Source organism: Amblyomma americanum, chromosome 9 (assembly GCF_052857255.1).
Source record: "Amblyomma americanum isolate KBUSLIRL-KWMA chromosome 9, ASM5285725v1, whole genome shotgun sequence".
NCBI classification, from domain to species: domain Eukaryota; kingdom Metazoa; phylum Arthropoda; class Arachnida; order Ixodida; family Ixodidae; genus Amblyomma; species Amblyomma americanum.
In genome coordinates, this window is record NC_135505.1 from 100282857 (window position 1) to 100308405 (window position 25549).

The 25549-nt window shown below is 49.6% G+C and overlaps 1 protein-coding gene across 1 annotated transcript in view; it reads right to left on the reverse strand.

The window, feature by feature from the left end:
• Positions 1 to 25224, reverse strand: part of LOC144103539 (uncharacterized) — a 46079-nt gene extending 20855 nt beyond the window's left edge. The window contains exons 1-3 of the mRNA XM_077636234.1: positions 24972 to 25224; positions 20348 to 20473; positions 997 to 2951 (exon numbers count right to left, since the gene is read on the reverse strand). Of these exons, the coding sequence (XP_077492360.1) occupies positions 997 to 2951; positions 20348 to 20473; positions 24972 to 25224 (2334 nt within the window). The remainder of the gene's footprint in view (positions 1 to 996; positions 2952 to 20347; positions 20474 to 24971) is intronic.
• Positions 25225 to 25549: the final 325 nt, after the last annotated feature.

Here is a 25549-nt window from a genome sequence, read left to right on the forward strand (position 1 = left end):
TCTATCAACTTTAATTACGGCGGCGGCTCTCACACCTACTTTCAAAAACATGCATGTTATGTGAAGCCTGAACATGGGTGTCCAGCGTTCACTAGTTCACCTCTTAACATCACGTTCCAACTACAAGGCCAGACTGCCACTACCGTAGCAGATTTGACAAAGCAAAACGAATGCGAAACTTGGCCAGTTGATATAGCGCCTTACGCGACTTGCTTAGGTCGTGGATTCAGATTTCACCGGCATGTGTGGTTTCTTTTTTATTGTATTATTTCACAATATCTCGGATCTAAACAATTTTTTGCTCTCACCAAAATATGCCATCAAATAATATTCCTATATGACTCAAATAACATCAGACTGCGGGCTTTTAGTAAGCATAGTTTAAGTGGCCCCTGAACTTCCCTATTCATGTCTGCTCACAGCGTAGCGATGGACTGGACCTTGCTGGTCCTGAGAAAAATAGTGACATACGGGCACACCACTTGCCTCCCCTCGCTCACGGGGGAATCTTATGGAGCTTGCACGATAGCGATTGCAAGAGCGTACCTGCTGTTTAGCTGAACTGGTAAAAATGACGTGCATGTTCCATGTCATCCGCATTAATTTGAATAGACTAGTCTATCACTTCATACAGTAGTCTTCGTTTGTCCGCCAGGTGCTATAAGTGCCATTAAAACGCGGTTCAAGCTCCCAAACAGCCTGTGTAATAGCTATGCTTTACGAGTGCAGAAAAAACAGCTTCAAAAGTGCGTCTATCATAAGCGATTTTTCAGCATTAGTTAAAATATGATGTAGAATCACGAGAAACCAGGCCTGATAAGAGCACTGCTGAAATAAAAATTAACCGGTCATTTTTTTATGGCCGGTTTGTGGAATTTGATGGCTCGCCGCAGCATCAAAAACGCTATCGTTGCCACTGGCTACGTTTGCTAGCAAAAACAATCAACAATGAGTATAATGTAAAAACTCAGATTTAGAGCCATCGCTCCTACTCACTTGTCTTGGTCCCTTCGGCGGTGGTTTTTTGGTGGTCGTGGTGGAAGTTGTGGTTGTAGTCGTTGTGGTCGTTGTAGTTGTCGTAGTGGTTGTAGTCGTGGTTGTTGTGGTGGTTGTGGTCGTAGTCGTGGTTGTTGTAGTTGTGGTCGTTGTGGTCGTAGTCGTAGTAGTCGTGGTCGTTGTTGTGGTGGTCGTAGTTGTGGTTGTGGTGGTCGTAGTTGTGGTTGTTGTGGTCGTTGTGGTCGTAGTTGTAGTAGTGGTCGTTGTTGTGGTGGTCGTAGTCGTGGTTGTAGTGGTTGTGGTAGTTGTGGTGGTAGTCGTAGTAGTTGTGGTGGTGGTTGTAGTAGTTGTGGTCGTTGTGGTGGTCGTAGTCGTAGTAGTAGTTGTGGTGGTTGTTGTTGTCGTGGTCGTTGTGGTGGTTGTGGTCGTAGTCGTCGTAGTAGTAGTGGTGGTTGTAGTCGTGGTCGTAGTGGTTGTAGTGGTGGTTGTAGTCGTCGTAGTTGTAGTGGTAGTGGTCGTAGTCGTCGTAGTAGTAGTAGTGGTAGTGGTCGTTGTAGTCGTGGTGGTTGTAGTCGTGGTCGTAGTGGTTGTAGTGGTGGTTGTAGTTGTCGTTGTTGTCGTTGTAGTCGTGGTGGTTGTAGTCGTGGTCGTAGTGGTTGTTGTTGTAGTCGTTGTAGTCGTAGTGGTGGTGGTAGTTGTGGTTGTAGTTGTGGTAGTTGTAGTAGTAGTGGTCGTACTAGTGGTTGTAGTCGTAGTGGTCGTGGTGGTTGTTGTAGTCGTAGTAGTCGTTGTAGTGGTTGTCGTAGTTGTGGTTGTAGTAGTCGTGGTGGTTGTAGTTGTAGTCGTAGTAGTAGTGGTGGTTGTGGTGGTCGTTGTAGTAGTCGTGGTTGTTGTTGTCGTTGTGGTGGTAGTGGTAGTTGTAGACGTAGTAGTAGTAGTGGTTGTTGTGGTAGTCGTGGTAGTTGTCGTCGTAGTAGTGGTTGTAGTTGTAGTAGTAGTAGTGGTGGTTGTTGTAGTCGTAGTAGTGGTTGTCGTCGTAGTGGTCGTTGTAGTTGTAGTCGTAGTAGTAGTGGTTGTGGTGGTCGTTGTGGTTGTAGATGTAGATGTAGTAGTGGTAGTTGTACTTGTCGTGGTAGTTGTGGTAGTCGTAGTACTAGTAGTAGTTGTGGTTGTAGTCGTAGAGGTCGTAGTTGTAGTTGTGGATGTAGTAGTCGTGGTGGTAGTGGTGCTAGTGGTAGTTGTCGTTGTAGTGGTTGTCGTAGTGGTTGTTGTGCTGGTGCTGGTAGTTGTAGTAGTGGTCGAAGTGGTGGTTGTTGTGGTGGAGGTCGTGGTGGATGTGGTTGTCGTTGTTGTAGTAGTTGTTGTAGACGTGGAAGTCGTAGTCGTGGTTGTAGATGTAGTCATAATTGTGGTGGATGTGGTTGTCGTGGAAGCAGTCGTGCTTGTGGGGGTCGTGGAAGTCGTGGTTGTCGAAGTGGTCATAGTTGCAGTGGTCGTGGTGGTTGTTGTGGTCGCTGTAGTCGCAGTAGCTGAAGCCGCCGATGTGGTGGTCATACTGGTTGTCGTTGTTGCGGTCGTAGTCAGACTGCTAGTGGCCGTCGGTGTCGTGTCTGTTGCCGTAGTTGTCGTGACAGCGGTAGAGGTACTGCTGATTACGGTAGTGGTTTCGACGTCATCGGGAGCGGAAGTAGTGCTCTCTGTGGAAGTCCTGTCTATTGTGGTATCGGGTTCGCTTTTTGTGGTTGTGTCAGGTTCGATGGGGACGGTCGCAGGCGGTCCCGACACTATCCCGAGGTCCGGCACAAAGGTGGTGCCATTACCGACGCGTTTCCCCAGCATCGCTCCTCCCACGATACTTGTGACGACCAGGAAGAGCAGGAGCAGCAGCAGTAGAACAGTGCACAGCAGGCGGAGGCAGCAGGCCCTCCAGTTGCTGCCTTCGTCCTCTGTGGACACTGCGAGCGAGAGCGAGTACCAGAATTTTATTAGCAGGACACCGAATGGTCACATAGTTTTTTTTCGACCGCAAAGTGAAACTAACAAAAAAAACACCATGAAAAATTTCACAGCCTTCAAGTGACGCCTGAGCTAGAAGAGCAGAGCCCGGTAGAGAAATGAACGACTGCTTTTCGTGTCCGAAGTTGCACTTAAGCTATGACAAAGCCCGTATTCGTGTACGAAAGAACACTTTCAACCATGGGTCTTTCAAGATGTTCTGCTCTCGCACAGTAGACGAACGTATTCGGTTAATCCTGCTTCTAACTACAGCTTGCAGATCGGCAATGGAGCGCCTTCGACCGGGTTCCATTGCATCAATGTGAAGAAATATTTTCGAAAACGATCATTCGGGACCCGCCTCGGTGGCTCAGCGGTTACGGCGCTCGGCTACTGACCCGAAAGACACGGGTTAGATACCAGCCGTGGCGGTCGAATTTTGATGGAAGTGAAATTCTACAATCCCGTGTTCTTTGCGATATCAGTGCACGTTAAAGAACCCCAGGTGGTCGAAATTTCCGGAGCCCTTCTCTACGGCGTTACTCTAGCCTCAGTCTCTTTGGGACGTTAAACCCCATAAACCAAACCAAACCATTGTTCGCTTCAATCCGCTCTTTAATGTCGGAAGTAAAATCGTCAAGTAAAGCCACGTGGTTGAAATTTTAATTTCAAATCAAGTTCCTGGGGCGCAATGGGTGTTACATAGCTTATAAATTTCGATATTGCCGTCTGTGTTTATTCGGCGCAGTCCTAAACGATGGAAAAAAGAACCCAATTGTGGACGCCTGTGTACAAGCAAAAGAGTAAAACCAGCTACTGATGCTGTGTCGTCAAATACGATTATAGCCGACATTGCATCCCTGAAACAAAACAGGTGCTAAATCATAAAAAATAAATGATAGTTTCTGCGAAATCTAAAAACATAACGCACATTTCATAACGATTTACAGAAAGTAACGCAACAACACTTCCGCCTGAGGCGGTTTTCGTTGTTTGTGGCCAACATTTCATGCCAATTAATTTTAGAAGAGTTCATGAAGAACTGAATGGTGTGCCTAGGACCGCAACAAGTGTTCAAAATGCACTTATTTAGTGTGCAATTACTGTTTCTACAAGACTCATCTTGGCTTTCACTGACAGCTCCGCATTTCAAATAAATTATGACATGTTTGTTCGCATACTTCACTTACTAAAGGTAGAGTATCCGCGATCTCTATAGGATACTCTAATCGTTTTTTCACAGTGCAAGCCTGATTGTGCGGGAGGGAAAACAGCAGAAGGCAAATTCTGTTACTTTAGTTGTACCCTCGACTGACTGGATGCTTGACCCAAGGTTGGCCAGGGTTTAGAAAAGCAGTGGATCTGTGCGGACTACACTTTTATGGATGCCGTAGAAGCTCTTTGCGTGTGCTCTGGGCAAGGATTAATTTTGTAAGCTTCATTCCGTGGCATTAAAGGCAGTGGGCATTTTTTGGCAGTAACGCTTTTGTGCTGATTGTACAATCACTACAAGTTGCCAGGCAGCCATACCTTAGTGGGTTAATAAGAGCAGTGAATCCGGCGGCTACTTCGCCCGCACCACGTGTATCTCTCCGGATCGCAAATATATCAAGTATTGTAACCAAGTGTGATTCATGTCACAGTGAGCTTGAAAACCAAGAATGGGGTCAGAACATAGCCGCGGGTGCCAAAAGGTAAGCCGAGTGATCGCCACTCCACCTGTTTGTGACACTCACCCCTAGTTACGGTAGAAGGTTGGGATGGCTTAACCTTGCTTTTTAAACGAGATCATGTTCCTCTGTGTGCTCCAGACTGATACGCAAGGATCGATAGCAGGACTACTTTTGGTATGTAAATATATTACCAACCCAGCTATTTTGTATGCTTTATATCATGCCCTTAACTTTTTTAAATAGCCAAATATGCACCTCGACATAAGAATTATAGGTACATGTGCAGGCCGGTGTCGGCTATGAGTTCGAATAAGGCCCGGCATTGGGGCCCATGGGTCCAGATTTGAGTGTCCGCTGTTCGGCTGGGGTGGTAAACTGAATGCCGAGGTGTCGCTTGCGTAGCTCCCGAAGTTCATGGTAATTAGCATAAACTGAGGTAACGTCGCCTCTGTAGCAGAAGCGGGAGCAAGGCAAAAAGAGCGGTTCAGAAGTGGGGTCTGTGATGTCCAGGAGGCCCTGACCGCAGGCTTCAGCGTAGCATCCACCCGGATTCCCAACGCCACCTCCTCACGGCGAGTCAAACTGCCCGAAAGGTTGGATCAACGCGATGGAAGTAAAGCACGCGTGGAGCAGCGAAGAAATTTCTTTTTAGGCAGCACGGTGTTTCCTGAGGATAATTTCAGTAGATGAAGCGGGTAGGCACTTGCAGTAGATTGGACGTACTGTCCGCTCCCCTAAGATAGTGCGTAATGCGTCGAGCCCATACAACTCGCACAAGGCATGGATACAATTATACGCTGGAGCATATATCGACAACAATGCCCAGGCGATAGGCCACACGCCGTAAAGCCCCTACTGCTTGTGTGAGTAGGTATATAAAGAAGGCAGTTCGATGGAGTAGTGAGCTGGTCCTTTAAAGTCGACCAGCCGTCACGAATGAACTGAGCTCTGCTGTCACAGAGGGAAGCGGCACATCTGTGATGTAGGAACATGTCTGTGGGCGTTATGCAGAACGGGACAGAAAAGACTGGTGCGGCATATAGAATCTTTTGTGCTTGCGTCCACGTAAGCTTGAAGTACGCCTATGGAGTAAGGTTGGAAAGGGGGCTCTTTCTCTGACTGAACGATTGGCATTGCGAATGACATGTAGGGGTCAGTTGTCGGTGACATGATGATGCTGTCAAGTATGAGGTTCCAAAAGTGTTGCGTGAAGAAGCGGGTGAGTGGGGTCCAAGTAATTTGCTAGGGCAGATGCCGCAGTGGTTGCTGATACTTTCAGGTTGCGCACATTACGGCGTTGCTCCACGAGCTCGTCAATGACACTCGGTTGGGCTTCCGCGTGCATTGTGTGAATAGGGGTCAAGCAAGAAAGGCCAGATCTAGCTCGCATGGCCTCTCCGTTGACTGTTTCTATTCGGTCCTAATGCTTAAGGGTAAGGCGTTGGAACTGTCATTATCGAAACAATGAATAACTGCGCAAAAAGGACGGGACAAGAAAGAAGAAACACCGAAACACACGAGACAAGTGCAGACTAACAACTGGTTTATTGCACCAACGCCTCCTTCCTTCGACAACAAAGCGCATGCGCACCAACAGCAAAGACAAAGGCCATAATCATCCCGCCAAACCAAGAAACTCGAACTCTTTTCGGTACAGGTGTATGGAAGCCTCGCTACCACATTTGTCAGGCCCTAATCTCGCAATTTCCAAGGCTTCGATAACTTCACATCCTTTCTCATCCCTCGCGCGTCCGATAATCTTAGTGCTGCCGAAAAGTGGAGTGCAATCTTTATCGTCATGCTTGCAGTCCTTGCAATGGCTAGGCAGATGCTGCCCTCTAGAATCAGCTAAGGAATTGGCATGCTCTAATAATCTAATGTTGATGCATCGGCCAGTTTGCCCTATGTACACCTTACCACAGCTCAGCGGAATCTGATAGATTACATTCACTCTGCATTGCACAAACTTGTTCCTGTGGTTGGTGCTACACTCAGTCTTCTTTTGCCTATCTGGTATAACCAAATTGCACAAACGCGACAGTTTGCAAGGTGCCGAAAAAAGGACCTCTACGCCGAATTTACCGGCCCCCCTCTTCAGGCCGTGTGAGACCCTGTGAACATAGGGAATTACTTCATATTTCCGCCTCTCCTGGGCATCCGCCCCACGAGGCTTTGAGTTTGGGTGGAAGGACTTCAACAGGGACTCGGCAACACCCCGAAGGAGGGCCAGCGGAAAACCGGCAGACCGAAGGCGATCCACCTGTACATCAAAGCTAGCCTTAACCATATGAGGGCAGGACTTGGCTAACGAAGCCCTGAGGCAAGTTGACGAAATGCCCCTCTTGACCAGTTTCGAATGAGACGAGTTGAAGGGCAGGACTGTGCTTGATAAACAGTGCTTGATAAACGAGCCGAGGCTAAAGAACAGAGTGGTCTAACGTTCGAGCCATGTAAAAACACACACAAACTGTTTTCTAGGCAATTCGGCGGAATAGGCGCAGCGTACTGGCGGCCTTCTGTCGCGCAGATCCAGCTCACGGTGCTGCAGATCCAGAGCTGTCCAGGTTTGGCACCTAGCACCCGCAATGACGAGGCTGTAGTAAGGAGTGGGCCGTTCAAGGAGAGCTGTAGGTGCGAGCAAAAAGCAGCGTCTACTCCATCGATTTGTGGCAGCCATGAAGGTTGTCATTTCAACCGACAGCGCCAGGCCAATCTTGGTGCACCACTGAGATGTCTTGTCCAGAGCGGTCTGATGGGCCACTTCTTGGAAGGTAAGGTCCGTGTGTACTGACCAAACCATTACATCGTCCGCACACATCCAACAGAAGATATCCGGAATAGTAGCCAGTCGTCATGCCAAAGGAATCAGGGCGATGTTCAATAAATCGGGGGCCAGCACGGATCCTATAGGTACACCCCTCTTTACAGTGAAGGGGCCAACACGTTCCTTTCCAATGCGTATGGCGATGAAACGGTCTTCCAAGAACGAAGCCATAGAGTATCGTACTTGAGGAGAGAGATGCCGCCAACGTAAACGGCTAAGATCCCTGACTAACTGACGTTGTCATACGCCTAGTTAACGTCCGTGGTCAGAAGCGTGAGGATTTTCCGAGATCTGTTTCCAAACAGCACCATGCTTGATAGATGGACCACTCCATCCTCAGTGCCCAAGTGAGGGCGAATGCCAATCTGAGTCGGGTGGTACCAGTCATACCGTTCCAGCCACCATGACAGCCGCGTAGCTGTCATTCGTTCTAGGAGCTTACAAAGAGTGGGGGTAAGCTCGGTCGGGCTAATGTTGCTTAACCTACTAGGATCTTTTCCAGGCTTAGAGATTGGGACCACTTCAGCATGTTTCCGCGATGTTGGAATCTCTCCAGATGTCCAAATTGTGTTCAGGGCTTCAAGTAACCACTCCAATGCCGGGCCTTTGATACTTTTGAAAATCTGGTATATACGTCCATCCGGCCAAGGTACTTAACGCAGTTTCGTTTGATCTATGGCTGCAAGAAACTCAGCCGTGGTGAACTCCTTCTCTATACCTTCAAGGTCACATTTGCTTAGAGGCCAGCCCGCTTCTGAAGGAAGAGTATTCGGGTAGAGGAATGGCGCTCGTGGTTGGTCGAAAGCTGGTTATAAAGCCCTGACGATCTCTGAAGCGAACTGACTTGGCGTCTGTCCCGAAACAACACATGCTGGACTTGCGGTGTCTTTTGAACGCTTGCCAATTTCCATAAGACGAAAGGTGCGCCATATCGATGCAGTCGTTGACGATGATCCAAGAGACGCGCACCAGTCCTGCTGTCGCTGGCGAGAAAGGCACTTTTGATGTCGGCGTGCCGCAGCAGTTGGCCGGTGTTGTGTCATGGCGTTGCGACGCAAAGGTTTCTCGACGGATCGCCAGCTGTGCCCGACGACGGGCTGACTAGAGCCGAAGCAGGTGCAGATCCGGAGGTGGTTTGCTTTCCTCCACACAACATGAATAACGGGTTTTTTGAAGCGCCGCACACAAAGCTTCCTGCAGATCCGATGGAGCTGATATGAGGCAGTCTTTGAGTGCCGTTCTTGGCAGGTTCCACTCTTTGTATGGCAACAGCGCTAACGGCTACGCTGGGAACCAGGATCCAAACCGAGAAGCAAGGGATGGTGATCACTGCCCCAACCGTCTATTTCTCGGTCCCATGATACAGGGTGTGCACCACACCACCATGTTAGGTCGGGAGAAGAAGAATGAGACTAGAGATGATCCCACCGGAAGTTTGCGGTGCCTGGGGAGTTGAGAAGCACAAGCTCTGCCTCATTAAAGGTGTCTAGCACTTCTATTCTCCGCGCACTAGGGCTGGGGTAACCTTAGTCTGACGCAGTGCATTAAAATCTCCGCCAACTAAAATAGGGCATCCCGGTTATGCGCCGCGAAGATGAGCTATTCATCCACGCTGTAGGTGAGGAGCTCTGTCACTGTATACAGACATATATAGCACGCCACACGAATCACGTCAGTACGGGGAAGGCGAATCAGCACCGCCGCATCACCTTGCTTACTTTTGCACAAAGACACCAGGGGAACTTCAGTCTGAGTGTAACAAGAGGCCCGCGCTTTCTCGTTTTACTGCCTACTCTTCCCTAACTAACCCAGACATCCTTTGTAGCACTGCCTCCAAAACGCCTGGAGAGGCCACCGTATACGTAGCCACTTGTTACCCTCAGACTGAAGTTCCACTAGCGTCTTGGTGCAACATTTGGCCAGAAGTTTTGGCTGTGCTCATTCACCTTCCCCGCACGGACATGATTCTTTCCCCAAAAATCTATTTCTCCGTTCCAGGATAGAGGGTGTGCACCACACCGCCATGTTACGTCTCGAGAAGAAGGATGAGACTGAGGATGATCCCACCGGTGGGTTGCGGCGCCTGGGGAATTGAGAAGCGCGACCTCCGCCTAATTAAAAGTGCCTAGCACTACATTTCGCCGCGCACTAGAGCAGGGGTAACTTCAAGTCTGATGTGGGCCATTGGCATCACCGCCAACCAAAATCAGGCATCCCGGGTATGCGCTACGTAGGTGAGCTCTTCATCCTAGCTTTAGGTGAGGAGCTCTGCCATGGTACGTACTTATGTAACACGAAAAAAGAATCACGTGGAACTCAGTAGAAAACCTCAGCAGCCATACAGGCATAGCGGAATCAGGGTGTGCAAGAGCCTCATGTCAAAATACCGTAAGATATATATAGCAACTGCACGGCTACCACAGACCTCCATAAAGTCAAAAATAAAATCCCCATGAAGTAGGGCGTCAGGCAAGGAGACACGATTTCGCCATTTCCATTCACCACGTGTTTGCACGAGGTATTCCGAGGTCTGAATTGGGAACAGTTGGGAATAAGAGTTAATGAAGAATACCTCAGTAATTTGCGATTCGCTGATGACATTGCTTTGCTGAGTCACTCAGGAGCTGATCTGTCAATCATGATCGCTGAGTTAGGCAGGCAGATCAGAATGGTGGGTCTAAAAAGTAACATTCAGAAAACCAAAGCAATATTAAACAGTCTAGCAAGGGAACAGCAGTTCCCATTTGGAAACGAAGTGCTGGACGTGGTAAAGGAATAAGTATCCTTAGGGCAGGTAGTGACAACTAATCCAGATCAAAATATCAAAAGCGGGCAGAGTGGGTGAGGGAACAAACGGGGGTTAATGACATCTTAGTCGAAGGGTGACAGAGTGGATTCCAAAAGAAGACAAGTGTGGCCGGGGGCGGCAGAAGTTAGGTGGGCGGAGGAGATTCGGAAATTTGTAGTCGTACGGTGGGTGCAGCTGGCAAAACACAGCGTTAATTTGAGATACAAGGGAGAGGCTTTTGCCCAGCAGTGGGTGTAGTCAGGCTGATGTTGATGATGATGATGATAAGTAACGCCCACGAAGGAAGTTTACCTACACGCATTCGATGACAGATCTCGCCTGCCTTGTTCTGGAAACCGCGACAGTTCCATTGTAATGCATATCGATGAGTGTTAAATGTTGAATCACATTTAGGAAACCCAGCAAGGTTAGCTTTCAACACATTTGTCACTTGCTGCAGTTGTCACACCATGAAGTGGAGGAGCTGTACATAAGTCAACTGATCAGGTTGTGGTGTTGCACAAGAGGTAAGCGATGTGTGCGCATTTGACTGCATCACAGGAGATGGGTGAATAGTTCGGTGACTGGACGATTGAGAAAGTAAAGCACGTTTTTGGCGGAGACTTTGTACCTCCTCCTGCAGAACTACAAGCCTTTTATTCAAATCGCCAATGTCATTTCAATGTTGCTCTTCTATAGCTGATTTTTGGGGTGGTTAAGCAAAAGGTCGTTGCCTCACTGCAACGCTTAACTGTACGTTTGCGTGGCGGTCAGACCTTCTTTGACATCACGTTGCGCGGGGTTGTCCTCTTCGCTAAGCGCCAGTAGTGCAAAGCGGTTCGATGTAGTCAAGATAGCATTTGGCGATTTCGGCTTTGGATTCGGGCGAGCACCCTTGGAACGTTTACACCGTTTTTCTATTGTGCGGCGCTTCACTAGGCAGTCTTTCGAAGTAAAAATTCCTTGGGGAACTTTGTTTATTTAAACTGCGGTGAGGCGAGAGTCTTTAGCGCGTTTTGATGCTTGCGTCACAGATTTGTGGTTAAGATGTTAAGTACACAATTGTTACTACATATGCGTTGCGCTATAGGAGGGAGGTCGAGCGGCACCCGGCTCGGTCGATAGCAGCGAGGCGTCTGGCGCGGGCGCCACGCGCGCGCTGGTGGCGCCACCTCGCACATTCGCAGTGAACTACCAATTGCGCAATATGGCCTCCCAGATTACAAACACGGAGGTGATCTCGGAGGCCATGGGCGCAAGAGCGTAACGGACGGACGGACGCGAGCATGAGCCATTAAAGGCTTTCGCCTTAATATCGTGATCGCCCTAGCGACAACGACCGCAGCTATGTTGCTGGGAATTAGAATCCCCCTTAGAGGTGTTTGCAGAATACGGGCAAGACGTTCTCATATGTCCTGGCCGAAAGCAACGATAAACGTAAGCCATCCCAGGTTTGTAATGTCGGTGCAGCAAGATGCCCCCATAGAATGAGATGCTAGTCGGAGCAGAGTGACAAGACAGAGTGACAGAGTGACAAGACACGTAAGTCCCCTCCCCATGTAGCGAGCTTCCACCACCTTATGCGTGAACAACCAAACGAAGAAACTAGTTGTTTAGGTGCGACGTCTGGGTCGACACCCGACACGACATAACGGCGAAGGTCTGAACCAGATGCCAGGTAAGCTTGAGCAGTCACGATGGTCGATGCAGAAGCATGCAAAGTCTTTAGTTCGCGGAGGCGGTCGGCGTCGTATTACAAGCGCACCCAGCATGCACTTTCGGCTGATGACTAATGCTACACAACCGTATTCGCCTTTAATACTTGCGTAGGCCTTTTACAGGGTGTTCTACCTAAGACTTCTCACAATTTCTAAACACAGGCTTTTGACTTAAAACAGCGCTTTCTTGCCATAGCATTTTCAGCGCTCTAGTACATCAGAACACAGCTGAAAGGGCTAACTAGCAGGCTGCTTAAATTATATTGAGTAGGTAACCTTTTAAGAATAACTAGTGGACTCCTTAATTACTAACAGGCGCATAGCCCACCGTAATATCAGTTGTTAGAATTTCGAAAATGCGGTTTTTTTCTATGCTGTGGCCCAGCACATTTTGGCTACATCGCGCCAAAACACATGCGCTTGCGAGGAACTTGCAGGCAAAGCAACCTCTTCAGTGTACGTAACTAGTCCAAATAGCCAACATTTCTTGGCCCAAAGCGCAGAGGGTAACCGTGTTTTCGAAATTCTAAAAACTGATATGGATATAACTTACGGTTTGCTGGAGGCTTCTCAATAATTAATAAGCCTAACAGCAATGGTTAAAAATCTAGCTCTGCAATATTAGTTAACCAGTTTCTAGTCAACACGTCTTAACTGCATTTGGATGTCCTACACTACTGACAGTGCTATACAGAAAAGCGCCTTCCTAACTCAGAAAGCCTATTTTAAAAAAATGTGCAAGTATTAGGTTAGAAACCCTGTATACCTTATTGGTGTTTTAATGCTGCTTGGTTTTCTAAGTGATAAACATAGCGGATTTCCTTCACCTTATCTCAATTTGGCGTATATGTCAATGGCAATGCAATTCGCAAAATTCCCTTCACTATGCTATCGGGCCGCCACAGGTGGCTGAGTGGTTATGGCGCTCGGCTGCTGGCCCGAAAAGACGCGGGTTCGATCCTGGCCGCGGCGGTCAAATTTCGATGGAGGCGAAATTCTACAGGCCCGTTTACTGTGTGATTTCAGTGAACGTTAGAGAACCCTAGCTGGTCGAAATTTCTGGAGCCCTTCACTACGGCGTGTGGAGAACCTGTTTCCCCCCTCCGTTTCGATGCGGCCCATCTTCATCGTCGGCCGTCGGGACGGACAGCCCCCGGCTGGGCGAGGAGGGAAGTCTCCCTCATGGGGGAAAGGGAACGGCGACGGGAGCGCCACCTCGTAGGTTACGCGGAATTCTGCGGAACCGGAGAGAGGCCCTTCGGGATCCGGCCAGCGTCGTGAGCGGTTGGAGCCGGACGCTCCCGTCACCTTCCACGGCAGGCGCACGGGGATCCGTTGTGCCTTGCCGCTGGACTTCTGGTTCCAGGCAGCGAAGCGAGAGCAGCAAACGCGCGCTCTGGTCGCCTTCCCCGGCAAATGCTAGGGAAAGGCTTTGCCTCAAGAATGCGGCGCGCACGGGAGAACCCGGCCGCCATTATCGGCGCATACAAACGTTCGCCGCCGATACCTCCGAAGTCGCGCCCCTGCCCCAGCCGGTAAGTCGGAAGTCCTTCTTACGTAGCCTTCTATTTCCGAGGAATGCCTCGTTGATGTTTTGTAGCTAGCTGGCCCGCTCTGTGTATTAATTGCAAGTGTAATAAATAGCATATGAGTGTTAACGCTGTGTCGTCCCTTCCCTTTGTCCCTCGAGCACGAACCCCATCCGCGGTTAGCGAGCGGGAACGCTGCATCCGCGGAGTGGGAGTGCGGGCGGGGCGAAAGGCTTTGTCCCCCCGTATTTCCACAGTGGCGTCCCAACGTGTGGCAAGCTCTTGGGACGAGGGACGGCAGTCAGTTCGGTTCGTGGAATGCCCGCCCGGATTTGGAACAGCGTTAGGCCTGAACCGAATTCGGAGTTGCTAACAAGGCGAAGATGCTTTCTTGACAGCGAGATGAGCGTAATAGCAGCATGGGAGGATTGCCGTGCATGCTACGCTTTTGATGAGCACTTCATCGGTACACCTGTGGAAGGTGAACCTACGAGGTCCGCTCATGGAGAGCGAGACCGAGACGTCCACGGAGAACAGCAAGCCAGAAGCGAGTGAATGCGGAAGCCTGGAGGGTGGCCCGATTTTTCTTGTACATAGTTGTAAATATTCTCTGTTCTGTCTCTTTGGCTCTGGGAGCCGGGTGCCGTAGTCAGCTGTTTTGGATTGCAGTCGTGATTACAGGAAAAGCACCGGGGCGCTGCGACACCGCGAGAAGCGGTAGGCGCCGTTCGCGTTAGGGTCACCTTGGCAGAGACGTATCTCCTCGTGGCGTTGTGTTCTAGCTATTGTCCTTGGCCCTTTGTTGGCACCCGGAAGTGTAAGAGCGAGTAGGCCTAAGGCTCTTCGGGAGCTGCCTGTCGCTTTTGGGAGGACATAGTCGTACCGTGGCACAAGCACGCGCAAACGGGTTTGCTTGTTTTATATTTAACCTCGCTAGAGCCGAGAGGTCTCGCTCAACAACAGAAAGCTGACTTTGTTCGAACGAACTTATTTTTTGGGCTGTGAAGCGAATTTATAATTTCGCGGAACCAGAGACGCTAACGCAGCTCAAGTGAGCTTAACATCACCATGCCGGAAAGCGAACCGCGAATGTGCTTCGTCCGAAGTGAGCCAGCTACGTTCAAATGAACCGAGCGTTTGGGCGGTGCCGGATAGGATTGTTTGGCACTTGCATTGCTCCGCACTTTACCAAATGGTGAGTTTACGCGGTCTCCATTGTTTTTGATGCAAACTTTTGGAGATCCTAGGAGCGATATGCAGAGTTCAAGAGAAGCTGCCCCGGCCTGCTGTCCATTGTATGGGTCTCTGCCTGCTGCCTTGCGGCCATGAGTCATCGAGCTGCAGAGTCTCCGGCGAGCAGTTTGCAGCGGCTACGAGAGGGGGGCTAGCCCCTCTACCTTCCAACAAAGGCGCGTCGGCGCGAACAACACCCTCCCGACACGCTAATTTTGGATGCCTGCCGCGGGACAAGGACGGGTGCCCGGTGACCTTGCTGCTCATCGGATGACCCCGGCACCCTGCCTGTACGAGCTGTCTTGCAGTCATCATCGCAACGCTCGTGGCTCCTTCGTCGATGGCATCCATGGACGGGTTCAACCGTAGGCCGACATTTAAGGAGGGAGGGATGTGGAGAACCTGTTTCCCCCCTCCGTTTCGATGCGGCCCATCTTCATCGTCGGCCGTCGGGACGGACAGCCCCCGGCTGGGCGAGGAGGGAAGTCTCCCTCATGGGGGAAAGGGAACGGCGACGGGAGCGCCACCTCGTAGGTTACGCGGAATTCTGCGGAACCGGAGAGAGGCCCTTCGGGATCCGGCCAGCGTCGTGAGCGGTTGGAGCCGGACGCTCCCGTCACCTTCCACGGCAGGCGCACTGGGATCCGTTGTGCCTTGCCGCTGGACTTCTGGTTCCAGGCAGCGAAGCGAGCGCAGCAAACGCGCGCTCTGGTCGCCTTCCCCGGCAAATGCTAGGGAAAGGCTTTGCCTCAAGAATGCGGCGCGCACGGGAGAACCCGGCCGCCATTATCGGCGCATACAAACGTTCGCCGCCGATACCTCCGAAGTCGCGCCCCTGCCCCAGCCGGTAAGTCGGAAGTCCTTCTTACGTAGCCTTCTATTTCCGAGGAATGCCTCGTTGATGTTTTGTAGCTAGCTGGCCCGCTCTGTGTATTAATTGCAAGTGTAATAAATAGCATATGAGTGTTAACGCTGTGTCGTCCCTTCCCTTTGTCCCTCGAGCACGAACCCCATCCGCGGTTAGCGAGCGGGAACGCTGCATCCGCGGAGTGGGAGTGCGGGCGGGGCGAAAGGCTTTGTCCCCCCGTATTTCCACAGGCGTCACTCATAGTCTGAGTCGCTTTGGGACGTTAAATCCTCATAAACCATAAACCATCTTCACTATGCTACTTCAGTGTTCACATATCTTCGAGTCGACTTAGTCACTAAGTTTTATTACCATAATTATAAACCCTAACAAGCTAGGCTATTGTTGCCAAAAATTCTCTGTGTAACACTAACGTTATAATTAGCACCGGTTGAAGTGAACTAACATGCCTAGCTTTCGAGAACAATAAGAAAATGGCGCTTTTTTGTCCAAATGAAAAGAAAAGTGGAAAAAGGAATGGTTTTGCTTTAAAACTTAAAACTTTTAGAAACATGTACAGTCCGTAGAGGTTCTGCACAAAAGTGGCCCATGGTGGTATTAAGGCTGACTGTTTCACCTTGTTCCCAAAACTGGCCTATAAAACGATTCCTCGGCTCACAGGAACTGTATCCGCCGTCCGTAGAAAACCAATCGGGTAACATCATACATTCGCCAAATTAGCCGAGGTTTAACTCCGCTTAAACCGATGTGTGACGTGCGAAAGCGCGGTGACTTAAATGGCAACGGCTGAGATGGCGCAAATGTTAACGCTGTGAACAGGTTCTTGACTGGCCTGGGCAAAATTCATGGAAACAACCCGGGTCAAATCTGCAGCCCTCCATCGTGTCAGGCGCAGTCAGTTATGGTCGGATGTCCATTTTGGTCCATATCGCCACTGCAAGATATCAAAGGTGCCCGGCCCAATTTTGACAATACCCCGGGTCACATTTTGAGGACGCCATTGTGTCGGGCATGCTGAATTATATTCGGACATTCATTTTAGTGCCGCCAATATGCCAACGCTAAATTTTTGGTTGGCCCGGAAAACTTTTTGGAAATGACCGGGGCCAAATTTTTCGCCCAATGAATTTTCGCCCAAATTGACCAAGGTCAAAAATCGTGTGTGGCCCAGTCGAAATCTTGGTAATGGCCTGTGCCAAAATTGAATGTCTTCATCGTATCGGGCATGTCCAATTATATTTGAAAATCGGTTGTAGTCCAAATCACCCAAGGTCAAATTTCGGAGGTCGCTTGGGCCACATTTGAATGTTAACGATGATGATGAACTTTTTATGGCGCAAGGGCATCTGTGGCCAAAGAGCGGCATGTCACAAGGTTGCTTCCTTATACTGAAGGTAGGGTCAAAGACCCATTTCTCACGCATTTCACCCTAACGAAGCCGAGCACCAAGCAAGGGAAAGCTTGTACTTATTGTATCACTGGTGGGTACCCGGTGGCACTGGGGATCGAACCCCGCACCTCCCGCATGCAAGGCAGATGCTGAAACGAATTTGCATGTTATCATCGTGTCGGGCAGGGTAAATTATGGTTGGACATCGATTTTGGTCCAAATCGGCCAAGATCAAACTTCTGTGGTGGCCCGGGCCAATTCTTATCGCGTGGCGTCAGAGTCGCTAAAGCAAAGAGTGATGCAGAAGAAAAATTCATGATGCACAACCAAGACGCAAGATGCATGAGCAACATTTTTGCTCGGCTCTGACGATCGTATCAGTGCTATCGCACTGAAATTCCTGCCGTAAATTTTCTTGGGTAATTTATTCGGCAATTTTCTTTAAACGGCCCCAACCGCTTTGCTAAGCTGGCACATCCCTAAATATTTTTCCTTCCTTTTTTCCGTTCTTGTCAGCAAAATTGCGCTCACAGAGCAACTACACTTACATCTGAATAAAAATTTCCGCATCGGTTACAAGTACATAACTCGAATATTTCAGTGCCAGCTGTGATTCTAGAGCAAAAAAAAAGTTTATAATTTAGTCAGGTCTTAATTACCGCGATCCTTAACATAGGCCCGTACAGAAACGATGGAAAGAAATGCGAAGAGCTGATGCCAGTCCTCCCCTGTTTGCATTTTTTTCTGTCATCACGCTATAACTTCGGCGGTAACAAGAAGACGCTAGAGTCGCCCGTGATGCATTCTGAGACGACTCTAACGTTTTTTCTTACCATCCAGGTAAGGGCGCGATGAAAAGAAAATCGAACAGCGGAGCGCGTAGGTGCCGCATTGTTTACGTACTACAACACGCGTCACATTACGCACTATGCCGCTTCCGCACAGTTTTCTTGTCGTACATTACATACCGGGCCGCAGCAGGCCGCAGAATCGTCCCGGCTCGCTGTGGAGTTTGCCGAGCGACTCGCCGCAGCCTCTGCAATCTATCAAATCGACAAATTCAATGCGACAAGCAATACTCCCTCTCCGCTCTCGCCTCCCCTCGACTCTGATTGGCGACCGCAGCGTCCCTCTCACCACGTGTTGGCGCCAACACTCCATGCCTCTTGCCGTCTCTCTTGCTTTCCATCTCACTTCTAGCTGCTGAATGTAAAACGTGGGATTTCGCTCTCAACTTTTTGCCACCTGCCTACCTCCTGCTTGGCGCACTGCGGACGGCGCCTGCGCCAATCTCGTGAAATTAAGAAATGGAATGACAAGAGGCAACGCTTCAAGACTAGTTCTGAAAACACAAGCAGCACATGTAATGGGCTCAATTTTGCAAATCGATGGTTTCACTGCGAGCATTTCTTGGACTAACATTTGCCAATACATTTACAATACAGGGCCGATTAATTGTGCTACTTGGGATTGGATTATTGATTATGGAGATTTTATGTCCCAAAGCGCTCTGGCTATGAGGAACGCCGTAGTGAAGGGCTCCGGAAATTTCGACCACCTGAGGTTCTTTAGCGTGCACTGACATCGCACGTACAGTACACGGGCCTTTTAAATTTCGCCTCCATCGAAACTCGGCCGTCGTAGCCGGGATCAAACCCGCGTCTTTCGGGTCAGCCGAGTACCATAACCACTGAGCCACCGCGGCGGCCCTGCGCTGCTTGGGAATTTTCTTCTTTAACCTACATATACTCAGCAAGATGTATCCTACACAGTATAGGAACACATGTCCGTGGTGCGGGGCAACCCCCACGCTTTACCATATAACCTGGGAGTGTAAGCGAAACTACACGTTCCACCAACACAAAACCCCGAGTGCGGAGCAATGGGAGAGCCGGCTCACCAGTTGCGAGCTCGCCGCCCAAAGGGCAATGGTGCGCATGCAAGCGAAGCAGCGCAACTCAGTGGAGCCCTGGACTAGGGGCCCAACCCTGCTTTGAAGGTCAAAAGTATGCAGCGATGAAGACCAAGACGGAACGCTGAACCCTTAATGAACCAAATAAAGTTTCTCTCTCTCTCCTCAAACACTAAAAAACTGGGGCCGGCTTCAGGTCTGAAAAGTCAGCATCCAAGAATATCCACGTTGTCGTATCCGAGCAGTAAGGACAAGGCAAGCTTCGATATAATGGGTTTCTTTCATCGCAGCTACCAGGACGCAGGTCTTCTGCGTATCGGTGTCAGTCGTCGAGTGCCCTCGCGGTCTCAGTCCCTTGCGCGTTTCAGCTGCTCGCTCATGTGGCACCATCTGTCAGTCCTGCCGCTCCCCACACCCTTCCTTCTTAATGGCGTTTGGGCTACAGGTCCAGGCGATTCGGAGGCTTCACGACGCGTCCACTTCTTGTCGGGACCGTCCCTGGTAGTGGTTGCAGAGACTGGAAGTGACTGCTGGTGCGACGAGTCATCCCGCTTACGGTTTGTACCACATAAGAACGCGGAGAGAGAGCCGGAGCAATCACAGTCCCTTTAGCAGCCGCGCCGTGGAGAATGCGGACTGCTGTACTCGGCAGCAGTCGTTCTCGTTCACAGACCTTGCGCCGGCGGTCGTATTCATTGCGTTGATTTGCCCTGTACACCTGGCTTCTCTTCCGGTAAGCGCGAGAGTTCCAACGCGGTCTGAACTCCGTTGACACAGTTGGCATGTCGGTTCTCGGCGCCCCATGAGTAGCTCAGCCGGAGAGTAGCCTTCGCGAGCTGGCGTGTCACGGTGAGCTAACAGAGCTTTGTTGATGTTCGGCGATTTCCTGAGCAGCCGTTTGGCAGTTTGCACGTTTTTCTCGGCCGCTCCGTTGCTTTGGGGACAGTACGGGCTGCTGGTGATGTGCTGTATTCCCCATTTTCGAGTGAATAACTTGGATTCCGTAGATGAATTGCTGTATCGAATACGGCAGTGGCACTCCTTTAGGCCAGTATGTCGAACAGTAGCTTTTGACTCTAGCTATCGTGGGGTCCTGGTCCTGCGCTGTCTTGATAATTTCAAGCTTGTCGGCGGATGCCGAAAGTAGTTCCATCACGAGTACTGCATACTCTAGGATGCTGCATCAGGACGTCTTGGGTGGCCGGAGTCCCTGTCGGCTAATGGTCTGCGTGACAAGACATCAGCTGTGTGGATCTTCTTGCCTGTTGTGTGGGAGATTGTGTAGTCATACTCCAGTAGTCTCATTCGCAAGCGTGGAGAGAGTTCATCCAATCGTTTCAATGACAGTAGCGGCACCAAGGGCTTATGGTCCGTTTCTACATGAAATCGTAATCCAAGGAGATATGGACGGAAATGCTCACAGGCCCACGTGGTTGCCAGGGCCTCTTTTTCAATCTGTGCATAGAGCTGTTCGGTTTCGGAGAGGAACCGGGAGACATATGGGACAGGTAGGCGTCGTCCAGACATCTCTCGTAGGAGTACCGCTCCTAGGCCATAAGAAGAAGCGTCAGCTGACACAGTAAGCGGGCTGTGGAGATGGTAGAGGGCCAGTACTGGTCTTGTCGTGATGGCTGTTTTAATGGCATCAAAACTATCTTGCTGTGCCTTGCTCCAATACCAGTCGACGTCATGATGTAGCAGATCCCGGAGCGGCTTCGTCAACTGTGATAGCTTAGGAAGAAACTTGCCAAGGTGATTGACCATTCCAAGGTATGACCTCACTTCTGTAACATCAGTGGGTGGTGGCAATTCAATGCGAGCTTTGACTTTTTCTGGATCAGCCCGTATGCCATCAGCGGTGAAGATGCGTCCCAAGAACTCGATTTCTTGTTTTCTGAACTCTCACTTCTCTTTGTTCAGAGCTATACCAGCATCTTGAAGCCGTTGGAGTACTTTCTGTAAGTGCAAGTCGTGTAGTTCCTGCGTTCTTCCGAACACGATTATGTCATCCTGGAGATAGGCTTGACCCTCCAGATCCTCCAGCACTCTTAGCATCTCTCTCTGAAAGAATTCAGTTGCCGTCGTTATGCCGAAAGGCAATCGCAGAAATTTATATCTTCCAAATGGCGTTTGGAAGGTAGTGTACTTCTGCGAGTCATGTGCTAGTGGAGCATGCCAGTAGCCTGCTTTTGCGTCTAACTTGCTGAACCACTTGGTTCTAGCGAGTTTTACCAGGCACTCGTCGACAGTAGGCATCAAAATTATTTCCCTGAGGATGCAGCTGTTGAGACTACCGTAGTCGACACAGATTCTCAGCTCTCCACCCCTCTTTCTTGCTACTACCATTCTGTGGCTTGGTCTATCTTTTCAATCATTCCGAGGTTCTCCATGCGTTCCAGTTCTTGTTTTACACTTGGCAGTATTAGGAGAGGTACTCTCCTCGGATAGGTTATTGCGTAAGGCTTTGCACCAGGTTGCAGCATTATCTTGTACTCCGTACGGATACGTCCTAAGCCTGAGGTAGCTTAGCTTTAGGAAGTCTTCTGCCTTACCGTCTTTTGGCTCTGTGACTTCCAGAAGGTTTTGCAGAACATTCAGGGACTTGATCGCCGGTCTTCCCAGAAGTCCCCAGTGTAAGTTGTCTTGTCTATCACAAACACTTGTTGTTGGGTGGTCTGTCTGTATGCAGCCTCAGAAAGTGGGGTCACCAATTTCCAGAAGCCCCACCCGCCTCTACCCAAGAGAGGCGCCGCCAACCACCAACCCAGGCAGCTTCACCCTCCACATGGCTTCGACAAATAATAAGCGCACGCAGCAGCAGAAAAGAATAGAGTTACTGTATAATGTACTATACAGTTACTCTAGAACAGGAATGCCCCGGCGAAATCGACAGCAAGGATACTGATGGAAAGACATCTGCCTCCAGAAGCACACCTTTCAGCTACCTACACACCCCACTACCCTACACTAGGGCCTGCCGTCCATTCACCGTAATGTTGAAGAAAAATTTTGTAATGTGTGAGAAATGAGGGCTTAGAGAAAAAACATTAATTAGAGTAAAACCACTGAAAGTAATTAGACACGCTAAATGGAACAGCGCTCGCAGAATTGTAGTTGCAGATGTCGGATCCCCCAGCGATTTTTATTGTTCCCCATTTCGTCATTTTTTGCTCTACACCGCGCCTATAATTCCTTGGTTACCTACCATAGCACTGCATAAAAATATAAGCCCGTACAAAGTGATTAAAGAAAAGCCTCATTACAACAACAACACAGGTTCCCATATACCGAACAAAAAAAAGCAAATAGAAGAAAACGTTCTCGATGAAAAAACCTGATACCTACATTTACGGTTCTGTGGCCTCTCCGTAAATCAGAGTTTCCAATATAAAGCCCTTAAGCCACTTGTTATAATAAATCTTGTCGTTGTATCACCAGTTTCCGGGCAATCCAGTTCCAGTTGCGCACGGACTTTTCAAGCTTGGCTTAGCGATTTCGGCTTCTTTATCGTTCCAAAATGCTGCTATACAATGATGGCGATGATTAATTTTTATGGGACAAAGGTACTTTGGTCAAAGAGCGCCATACCAAGAGGTATTTTTTCGACCACAGAAGGTGTGGCCTTAGGTTCATTTTCCAAGCATTACATGCAAGGGAATCTTAAAACCAAGACGTGGAACTTCGGCATCCCTTAGGGTTAAAGTTTAACGTTATGGTCTAATGTTCCAAAGTGAATCAGCCTATGAAGAACACCGTAGGTGAACTGTCCGGCAATTTCAACCACCTGGGGCTCTTTGACGCGTAATGCAATCGCATAGTACACGGACCTCTAGCGTTTTTTCTCATTCGAAAGGGGACCGGCGAAGAAGGGCTGAAATCCGCGTTCTTCTAGTCATCAGCCGGGCACCCTAGCAGCAGGGGAACCACGACGACATCGGCATCTCTTGGGGGAAATGAAAGTGGGCTGAAGTTTTGTTCCGCTCTGTTGTGGAATTGGGAACCAGTTGAAGCCGTTCCATTGATAAGGGGTGTGTAGAATTTCTTGGCGGTCGAATGCCAACATCTTGGAAGCGTCAACCCAAGTGCCGTACAGGCTGCGTTCGGCGATAGGCCCAGGTCGCCGGAAAAATACAGGCGGATGTCCTCTCAGCATGGCGAGTGCACATCGCTTCCCTGATAACGAGATGTTTACCGCAATTACTCATGACCTCACTGCCTATGCCACTTAACTGCAAGTGATAAAACACCGAAGACCGCACTAGGTGAAAAAAAACAGGGCATATTCGTGACTGAAGGCAATCATATTGAGAGTGGCTACCCTGTTGGCAAGCGGAAAAATAGCTGTCCGGTTAGGATTCCAGCAGTGTTAGTTGATGGACTCGCTGTAGTCAGGTGACGAGCAGAAAAACTCTTCAGAACTAATTTTTTTATTTAGGAAAACATGACAAGTCATTATTTGTTTCCCCTGGGAATGTGCCGCCTTTAGGTAGCATTCTGAGATTCATTGGGGTAGGTTTGATTGCCGGCTGCCGGCAGCTTTTTGTGCCATGGCAAAGCCATATAAAAAGAAAATTCCATGGCGGAAGCTACGGAAAAAAAAATTCCCGCAATGGCGTTTCATTGGCTGCGTGCCATGGTGCGACCGCAATCAGCCAATGGTGTAAAACTGCTGTCAGTCTGCTCCGGGCTATTTCAAGGCAAAAGCCTCTTTGCTCATGAGTGGCGTGTACGGAAGTTGTAGATAAAAGCTGTAGACTGAAGTTGACCGCACGAACTGTCAATCATAAGCTGTGTGGTAAATAAAAAAATTGTAAAACTTGATTAAGCAACATTTCTTACGCAGCGTATATGAATTATAAAACCAGAAATGAAAAATATATATAAACAAAAACCTAGAAGAAATATTATAAAAACAAAACAAACATTCCAGAAAATAAAATAAATTGGAGGAAGCTTAAGCTTCGTCTTTAAGAGCGGGGCGCGACAGCATGTTGCAGCGTTGCCAAGGGGTCCACCGAACGCCATCGCCCGTTGAGCCCGACGCCTTGCCCGTTGGACAATTTAAGGAAAGGAAATGACGCTTGTCTCACATATCTCGGTGGACACCCGAACCGCGCCGTAAGAGAAGCAATATTTCTGACGCGCGGTGACGATAACTACTACTACTATAACGCCGACGGTGTTTCGACCGAACGAGCTGTATACTCTGTTGTGTAAATAAAAAATGAAAAGAGAATGAGGAAAGGGAAAGGCTTTCGCATTCGCGCTCTTAAGGAAACAAGTGATAATAATAATAATAATTGGTTTTTGGGAGGAAAGGAAATGGCGCAGTATCTGTCTCATATATCGTTGGACACCTGAACCGCGCCGTAAGGGAAGGGTAAAGGAGGGAATGAAAGAAGAAAGGAAGAGAGAGGTGCCGTAGTGGAAGGCTCCGGAATAATTTCGACCACCTGGGGATCTTTAACGTGCACTGACATCGCACAGCACACAGGCGCCTTAGCGTTTTTCCTCCATAAAAACGCAGCCGCCGCGGTAGTGTTCGAACCCGGGAACTCCGGATCAGTAGTCGAGCGCCCTAACCACTGAGCCACCGCGGCGGGGCATGGAAACAAGTGCAATCCTGTAATTTTTGCCGGCGTCTGGCGCAGTAGTCATATGTTCCAATGATGTTCATCCCTGCCGGATTGCGGCCTCTAGTTCTGATTAGGTTGCCCAAGATACCCTTGATTGAAAGATGAAAACAAGGCGAAACTAGCCGCTTAGGAAACAATCTTTTTTTTTCTTTGTATACGGACTATCCGGTGAAGACTAGGACAGCAACGACGACGCGAAACTTGAGATCTGAGATTACACATTTAGAGCTGTAAAAACCCTCGAGCTCTACCTAACATTTGCCTAAGCCCGCAGCAGTGCAGGATCTACCTCTGTCCTACAAGGCTACGCATGACGCCTCCGACGCCGGGAGGGCATGCGGGAGGGCTGTTGCCGTGAAAAGGGGTGCGGCTGGCGGGACAGGGCAAGTTGTATATCGTTAAAGCTTGCCTCTTATGTAGAACAGGTCGTCCGAGTAGAGGGTCCCGGCCACGGTGGTTTCGCCAGCCACTGTCCCGGTCTCGTACGCGGTGTCGGCCAGCCCGGTGCGGCTGGTCGCCGAGCCGCGGGTGGTCATGGCGGTCGTGGCATTAATTGTGCGGTCGGTCACGAACTGGCTGTCTCCGACGGTGGTGGCGGCGGTCGTTTCAAAGAAGGACGTGGCCTCCGTGTCTGCGCGAGAGAGCCGACGACGGGAGCTCATGTTCGGGCTTAGCCGGAGACCTCGGTGAAAGATGCTAGCGAACGCTGGAGCTGAGGAAAGCTATGCTGCCGGCTGACGGAGCACGCGGTGCGTTTCTTCTTCTGCGTTCCTCGAGGCGGCATGCAGCGACACGTGGGCCACGTTCGAACTTGAGAAATCAATGAAATAATCAATACCTTGTTTCAGAGAATCACAAACTCTGTCCGATTTTGAAAAGGGGATGTTGTGAAAGACGACTAAGGGTGAGCATTTTGCGCACTTCTGTTCGATCTGCTCTTGCTTCTCGGTTGATCGCGCGCAATAAAAAAGACAGTTTTCGCGAACT